The sequence below is a fragment of the Tupaia chinensis genome, unplaced genomic scaffold (genome assembly GCF_000334495.1).
Source record: "Tupaia chinensis unplaced genomic scaffold, TupChi_1.0 Scaffold150288_1, whole genome shotgun sequence".
Lineage (NCBI taxonomy): Eukaryota > Metazoa > Chordata > Mammalia > Scandentia > Tupaiidae > Tupaia > Tupaia belangeri.
Window position 1 is genome coordinate 2410446 of NW_006210128.1, and position 8346 is coordinate 2418791.

The 8346-nt window shown below is 61.5% G+C and overlaps 1 protein-coding gene across 1 annotated transcript in view; it reads left to right on the forward strand.

Annotated features, from left to right (window-relative positions):
• The window catches only part of TSPAN11 (tetraspanin 11), an 80971-nt gene extending 72631 nt beyond the window's left edge, over window positions 1-8340 (forward strand). Inside the window, exon 9 of the mRNA XM_006172054.3 lies at window positions 4884-8340. Within this exon, the coding sequence (XP_006172116.1) occupies window positions 4884-4943 (60 nt within the window). The 3' untranslated portion in view covers window positions 4944-8340. The remainder of the gene's footprint in view (window positions 1-4883) is intronic.
• The last annotated feature ends 6 nt before the right edge of the window (window positions 8341-8346 follow it).

The window sequence follows — 8346 nt, forward strand, 5'->3', positions numbered from 1 at the left end:
AGCGTGAGTTTAAGCCACCGGGTCCGGGACGCGAACCGTGGTCGACTATGTGGGAGTCCAGTGACATAGCCGTTACGCTAACTGCTGGTCGAGTGTTTGTTTTAAATCAAGCCTAATGGGCTGGTCCTGTAGCCTCGTGATTGAGGGAGCTGCAGTCAGCAGAGGTTCAAACCCCGGCCCTAGCTGCTTCAAAAGATCTCAGGAGCGCTTCTGAGTGTGCTCCAAATCCCATCAGGATGGGCCAGCAGGTGGCAGAGTGGTTAAGGTGCTGAACTCCCACGGTCAACTGCGGTTCAAGTCCCAGACCTGGCAGCTTGAAAGTCACACTGGGGACACATGTGTGCATGCCCAAAATCCTAGGAAGAGAATGGAGAAGGGACTATAGCATGGCCATCCCCCCTTGGGGGGTGCTTTCTCATGGTCTCTGTCTGTCTCTGCCTCTCTTCAGCAAACGCTCCCACCCTCTGGCAAAAACATTTAAAAATTCCCAACAAGATGGAGAAATGGAGGAGGATTGGGCGTGACCAGGCCCCATCGGGGGACGTTTCCTCTCACGCTGGCAAGCACACGTGCCCTCTGGCAATTAAATGACAAAATCCAGCTGTAACCCAGAGCAAGGGCCTCGGCTTGAGCTGTGTGGGGAGCTGCCGGAACAGATGCAGCCCGGACGGCCCCAGTGGGATCGTGGAGAGAGCCAGGCATGGGAGGGGCAGCTCAGGCCCGGCCGGCCTCCAGGTGCGGCGGAGCCTCCGGGGCCAAGTCGGGCTCACCCGCGAGCTTTAGAGCTGCCGAGGCCCCCAAGCACAAGTCACTGAAGTGTCCTGGGCAGGCCCCAGGCGTCGGGTCCTGTCTGCAGAGCTCCTAGTGGTCCCTGGTGTGGCCGAGCCCAGAGGGAGCAGCAGAGGTTGTGGCAGTCAGATGTGGGAGAGGGCAGGGGTTGGGGTACCCACAGCACCCTGAGCAGTCACATGGGGGTGGGGAAGCTTCTCCAGAAAGGACAGGAACAGCCGGTGGAATTGAGACCTGTCGGGAGAACTTCCAAACTGCCAGACTCCGCCCACAGGGCCTTGCAGGTCCCAAGCTCTCCACGGCCACCCACCAGACGAGTGAGTTTGGGGCCTGGGAGGGGCTCTGCAGGGAGGGGCCCCTGCCCTTGGGCTAGGGACCCCCCCCTCTGAGGCTGTGCATCTGGGAGTGCACCTGCTCCCTCCAGCAGGGGTCCCACAGGCTCCCCCAGCACGTAGGCCCGGGCCTCACTCTGACAGCACTGTCAGCGGTAGCGGGGTAATGGGAGCCTCGAGACCCCTGAATCAGACTTAGTTAGAGACGGACCTTACTCACTGGGTCAGCGCCCTCCGCCCTGGCTGCACGTAAGAATCGGGTTGTTTAAATATCCTTGCTCCAGGACCAGTAGATGGCATGGTGGTTAAAGACACTGGACTCTCACAAGCCTGACCACAGTTTAAGTCCTGGACCTGGTGGCTCTCTCTCTCTCTCTTTCTCTCTCTCTCGTGAGTGCACATGCCCTATAGCAAATAAAATAATAATGATAATAATAATAAATAAAATTAAACAATTCTTTAAGAAAAGAAACCTTTGCTCAGACCCCACCCCCACAGGCTCCGGCTCAGACTGTCTGAAAAGGTAGTTTGGGAGGCCCCAGGTGATTCGGACATGCCCCGGGGCTCAGAACCTGGGCCCTCTACTCCTGTAGCTCTGCAAGCAGAAAACCCAGCCAAAGGCCACAGCCCCCGCAGGGCGGCCAGGACCCCAGCTCCCCAGCTCCAGGGTGCCTTCCCTCTACACCAGTTCCCCCTGTGGGGAGTCTGCGGTAACTTTAGAAGGTAAATTCCAGAAGGTTCTGGCTGGAGGCTTTTTATAAGAAGGTTTCAGTAGCCCAGCTCTCTCCCAGGGGTAGGCTGAGTGGGCTGTGCACCCGCGTCGGGCACAGCCCTCGGAGGGCCGGAGCAGGGCCAGCACTGGGGCCATGGCAAGAGGTGAGGGTCCCTCTCCAGTGAGCTCCCACAGAGGGAGGAGACAGACCAGTATGTGGTTGTCCCCAGGGTTGGTGACAGGGCAGTCCTAGGGCTCTGCATCAGCACTGGGGGTGAGAGGAGGCAAACTCCCCAACCGATCACAGGAGGTCAAGGAAGACCTCCTGGAGGAAGTGACATATAACTAAGGCCTAAAAGACTTGAAGTGACTGGAAGAAGAAAGAGACAGATGGGACCAGACTCCCATGTAGTCGACCATGGTTCAAGTCCTGGACCCGGTGACTTAAACTCACGCCGGGCGCGTGTGCGTGCGTGCCCAAGATCCTAAGAGGAGAATGGAGAAGGGATTGCAACGTGGTCATCCCCCCTGGGGGCGATTTCTCTCTTTGTGCGTGTCTCTCTCTGTCTCTCCAGTGAGCACACACACCTTATAGCAAAAATCTCTAAAATAAAATGAAAAACTGTCGCATGTGGCCAGCAGGTTAAGGCACTGAATCCCACATGGCTGACTGCACAGTTCAAGTCCCAGACCTGGTGGCTTAAAACACACCAAGCGTGTGTATGTGTGTGCCCAAGGTCCTGAGGAGAGAGGAGAGGAGAGCGGGAGAGAAGGAACTGTGACATGGCCACCACCTCCCAGGGGTGCTATCTCACCTTCCCTCTCTGTCTCTCTCTGGCAAGTGCACACACCCTGTAACAAAAGCTGGAAACCTTGCGTGTGACCAGGAGCTTCACCCAGGCGGCTACGGAGAGAGCTCCATGCACCTGGGGCTAGCCCAGAGCGCCCCGCCGCTGGCTCCTGCAGGGCCGGCCTCGGTCCGTGTGTGCATGCGTGTGTGTGCCCCTGTGCACACTGAGAGCCTCTCTGTCCCTCCACATGATTCGACTGCAGGTGTGTGCGCACGTATGTGCATGCATGTAGACACAGCGAGGAGAGGCTGGCCCACACACGCCCCCCCTGGCTGCGCCTCTCTGGGACACTCATACCGACGCAGGCATGCTGCGGAGCCCGCCCTCCAGCGCCCAGCCTGAGCTCACAGGTAGGGCCAGGACGCGGTCGACAGCACAGGTCTGCCTCGTCCAGAGCTCTCTGCGGCCTCCCCGAGGCACGGCCAGAGGGCACCAGAGAACTCCACGGGAAGGGCCCCAGACCCCCACGGGACAGGAGAGGGCATGCTGCGTGACAGCTGGGTGGACCGACTGTGAGGGCCGCCCGCTCACACTGAGTGGGACACGCGATCACCTCGTAGCCGCTTTTCGGCTGTGACCCCAGTCCCGGGAGTTAGCCCTGCTCTGAGGGCTGGAAGTGGGCTTCGGCCGCCACCGCGGGTCGGGCTGGGACGGAGAGAAGGAAGGGGCAAGGCGGGCACGCCCCTGCTCGCTCCCAGGAGGCTCACCCCCCTGTGCACACCCTCCCCGGCCTACCCCTCTCCGTCTGGATGTGCACTGGTGTGACCGGCAGCAGCTATGGGCGCCAGCGCTGAGGGGAGCCCACCTTCCCCCAGTGCCATGAGACAGCCACGGGGCTGGTCCTCATTACTGGGATCGTGGTGACAGTCTAACCTGTCCCCATCTCCTGGTCCTCGAGACATCCTTGCAAGAAGGGAGGAGAGGAGGAGGAGAAGGAGGAGGGCCGATGAAGAGCCAGGTGGGAGAGAAAAGGTCTCTGCATTTTAGAAATGGGTTTTCAAGCCCCCAGTGCCCTGGGAGGACTCCCACCCTCTGGTCCAACCAGGGTGCCAGCAGCCTGCTGGCAGGGCTCCTGGGTTTGGTCTGCATCCCAGGCCTCTGCAGGGGGGAGCTGCTGACAGCTCTGGGAGAGGCCCTCCCAGGTTCGCTTCCCCATGGCATCTGTACGCCAGCCAGAGCATTGACAGTGGGCCCGGCTTTGCTCTGGAGTCTGAGGGCAAGAGCAGGCACTTTCCTAGAGAAAAAGACAGCTTCAGATGTGCTGGCGAGGGAGTGGGAATGCCAGACCCGGATGTAAGTAGGCAGGGCTACCTCTGGGGAACACCAGCGCCCCTGGGACCTGCAGCATCGACTGCAAGCTTAGAAATGCAGGCTCAGGGGACCAGCAGTTAGCGTAGTGGTTATGTCGCTGGACTCCCATGTAGTTGTGGTTCGAGTCCCAGACCCAGTGGCTTAAACTCACACTGGGCATGTGTGCATGAGTGCCCAAGATCCCGAGAGGAGAATGGAGGAGAAGGGATAGCGGCGTGGCCATCCCCCCTGGGAGGTGATTTCTCACTTTTTGTCTCTCCGTCTCTCTCTGTCTTTCTGGTGAGCACACGCACCCTATAGCAAAAATCTCTCAAAAAAAAAAAAGGAAAGAAAGAAAAGATGCAGGCTGGGGGTCAGCAGGTGGTATGGGGGTTAGGCACAGGGCTCCCACATGGCCAGCCAAAATTCAAGTCCCAGACCGCAGCTGGAAAATCATGTCAGACATGTATGTGTGCGTGTGTGCCCAAAGTCCCAAGAGAAAAAGGGGGAGATGGCATTGCAGCATGGGCATCCCCTCTGGGGGGTGATTTCTCCCTTTCTCTCTCTCCACCTCTCTCTGTCACTCTGCAGAGTACACACGCCCTATGGCAAATAAAATAAAATCAGGTGGACTCCAGGCCGCACCCGGGGACCCCTAACCTTCCCTGTGACAAAGTCCTCCATGCCCATCCGAGTGGAAAGCCCTGCTCTGGGATCGTAGTTGTCAGAGTGACCTGCCTCCCCGGGAGCGGGCTGGAAATGCAGGCTCCCGGCCCCAGCCGGCCTCTGGGTGGGAGCCTGCCCTCTCGCGGTCCCAGGGACTGCGTGACCCTGGCGTGGACGCCACTGCTCCAGGCCCTGCGGCAGCAGCTCCCCGGGTCCTGACGGCCCTCTGCTCTCCCCTGGCAGATCTGCGGGATGGTTCTCACCTGCTGCCTACACCAGAGGCTCCAGCGGCGTCTTGACTGATGCCGAGCACGTGCCCTTCCGACCACGCCTCACCCGGCGGGTGCCCATCCCCTCCTGCCAGCCTGCCCTCTGCACCAGCCGGACAGCCGTCGCTGCCCTACTACGTGCCCAGTCCCTGTGAGCCCAAGTGCCTGAGACTGCAGCTCCTGCTGTCTCCCCATTCCTGAGTACTCACTGCCCGAACCTGGGCAGGGGGCTGTCTGCAGGAGTCAGCCAGAGCCTCTCCAGGCGTGGGGCCCCAGGGCGCTCTCCCCACCCCAGCCCTGCACATCTGGGCCCTCTAGGAGATGCATGAGGTGGAGCAGTGAGACCTGCCTGCCACCCCCCCACACCGTCACCTGCAGAGCCCTGTCCAGCCAACTGTGTCCCTCCTGCGGGGCTGAGCAGGAAAGGTGGGAGCAGGGACGAGGCGCAAGGTGGCCACAGCAGCCAGCTGTACAGAGACGCCCTGGGGACTGCCTGGGCCACCGTGGAGCTCCTTCAGCCGGCTTCATCCAGCTCTCCTCGGGGTGGAGCACCCCCACGTGGCCAAACCGTAGGCTCTGCAGGGCATGGAGGGTGTGCCCCAGCCTCATCCTCCCGGGGCCCTCCCTGACCACGTGGCCTCCACACTGCCTCGAGGGGGCTCCCCGCTCTGCCCTCCAGTCCCTCCTCCCGTTGGTCCTCTCTGCATTGTTGATTTAGCCTAGGGGTCTTCAGGAATGGTTTTCCTAGGAACTAAAAGAGAACGAAGAACAGGCTAGAACACACGGAGTGTAGACCCTGGCAGCTTCCCAAGAAAAGAGGCCAACCTGAGGAACAGCCACAGCCCCGCCCCACGACGGTACAGGGGGCAGCTCAGGACACGGGACCCCGCACCCCTCCACAGCCCCCGGGGCCCGTGTTTCTCCATGAGGGGCACCCCTTCCTCCCCACATGAAAGGAGCAGCCCACTGGGCCAAGGTGGGGCAAGAGAGGTCACGCCTTGCACCCCGCTTGGTCCAGGTCACAGTCTCACCAGTGCAGCTTCAGGCAGGCCTGGGGACGGGGCGGCCTCTCCCCCATACACTGTCACCAGCACAGCCCTGCCCTGTCCAAAAGCTGCATCCTCCGAGCAGGGGTGCCCACACGGACAGAGGGAAGACCAGCTGGTGGGAGCCACCACCTAGAAGGTCCAGGAAGAGCAGCTTCCCTGCAATCCCAGCTGCACCGTGGCCGAGAGAAACGGCCTAACGTGTTAGCTTTGCGGTCCCAACCTCCGGGGTCCCACAGGCACCAGGAGCTGACCCAGCTCTGGGCCCTCTGGAGGGCTGACGTCCACCAAGTCGTACAGAGTCAGGGCTGCAGGACGGGGTGCCATGTCTGCTGGCGGGCCCCCCACTGCCCTGGAGATGGAGGTAGAGGGGACAGCAGGGCCACCTGCACAGCCGCACCCCGAGGGCAGGCCGTGGGCTCGGTGAGGCTGGCCTGACCAGGCAGGATTAGCTGCATGATCCCTGCGGCTGGGGCCGGGCTGGTCCTGGCAGCAGAGTGAAGACCACCCAGGGCCTGCTGGAAGTACAGCCGCCTGTTCTTGTCGGCAGCGTGGGAGATGACAGGACTAGGGGAAACGCAGGCCGGGAATAGGGCAACTTCTGCCCGGGAGGGTGCCGAGGGGGTCTGGGCCAAGGAAGCAGTACCCAGTGGGGTGTGTCCCCCTGCTGGCCAGGATGCAGAGCAGGCACTGACACCTCCCAGGGCCTGGGGAGCGTCACAGCCAAGACACCTGGAGAGGGGATAGGCCTCTAGAAGACACTATCATCTCTGTGTGGGCTAAAGGCCCCTGGACACAGGACCCACCAGAACTGACACTGGAACCACCCCACTCAGGCCCCGCGTCCTCACCAAATAGCCGCACTTGGGGAGTGGCCTGCCCCAGGCCCCGATGGGTGGTGTGTGCTGCGGGAGTCAGGAATGAAACCTGAGCTTTGGTGAGGGGGTGCCATGTTTGGGCCCATTCTCTCCCCAACAGTCCAGCCCCAATCTGGGAGCCCCTCAGGGGTGTCCAGGGGCTTTACTGGGGACGGACTCTGCTTAGAATGGGCAGGCCCCAACAGGAGGGTATGTGTCCCCATTTTGCAGGTGGGGAGGCTGAGGCTCTGAAGGCAGGAGGCTGCTGATCAGCAGTAATGGCCATGGCTATGCCCCTGCCCCCCCAAGCTGGTAGACCCAGGCAGCTGGGCTGGGAGCCCCCTCAGCCTCCGCCATGCTCCATCCCTATAGCAAGCCAGCAGAGAGCACAGCACCCCTCCTGGGGTGTCATCAGACCCCTCACAGCGCCTGGCACCAGCTGCCCCCAGTCTGCGGTCGAGGGACGTCTAGTTTCTCTCAGGCCCACAGAGTGGCTCAGGCAGCAGGAAGGGTCCTGCCCACTCCCAGGTGCCAACATAACACCAGTGGGAGCAGGGATATCCCTCAGCTCTCTCGGTCCACCAGAGGCAGACCCACGCCCACCCGGGGATGCCGCCTGGGGCAGAAGGGCCTCTCCCTACCCCACATGGGGCAGAGAAGACCTGGGGTCTCGGCCACGATCAGGGCAGGCAGGGGCACCCTGGGTGGGTGTTCTGCTCAGCTCCTTGGATGAGGCTGTCCCTGCCTTCTTTCCCAGCACTGGGCTCTCTCGGATGACGTTGTCCCAGGGAGCGTTCAGAGCCAAGACCAGTGTGGCACTTGGGGCGGAGGGTGACAGGCCCATGTGTGGGCCCCAGGACGCGCATGCACTGGGATAAGCTCGCTTCTGGGCTTGGAGGGCAAGGAGGGAATGGGGACACCTATCCCCACACACTCCACCGCAGCCTGGAGAACATTCTCTGCTCCCCGGCTGCTTCCTGCCTGACCCGGAGGGGGAGGGAGGGGAGAAAGGGAAGCCGGTAGACTGGCTAAGGGGAGAAGCAGCCATCACACCGCCACCGGGTGGCGCTCACTTCCACCGGGACCAAGTGTGGAACCCAGTGTTCAAAGTTGAGGGAGCATCAGGACGGCTGGGGGCCTTTCCCCTCCCCAGAGTGTCCAGTCAGGACTGCGGGCATAATGACTTATAGTTCTTTCTTTTTTAAAGAGATTTTTTGCTGCAGGGCACATGCGCTTGCCAGAGAGACAGAAAGTGAGAAATCTCCCCCCAGGGAGCATGGCCAGCACAATCCCTTCTCCTCTGGGCTCCTGGGCACAATTTGCATTTCTAAGTCACACCCAGGCCATGCCAGTGCTATGGGACCTGGCCTGCACTGAGAACCCTGCTTCAGGCCACTCCGGAGCAGGCAGCCGCTGCCTTCCTCCTCGTGCCACAGCCTCAGGTCCAGAGCCCTCCCGTCATCCGGCCAAGTCCCACTGAGACCAGCCCCCCTCTGCGTGAGCAGCTGGTGAGGCAGGCGTGGCGGGGAGGGGG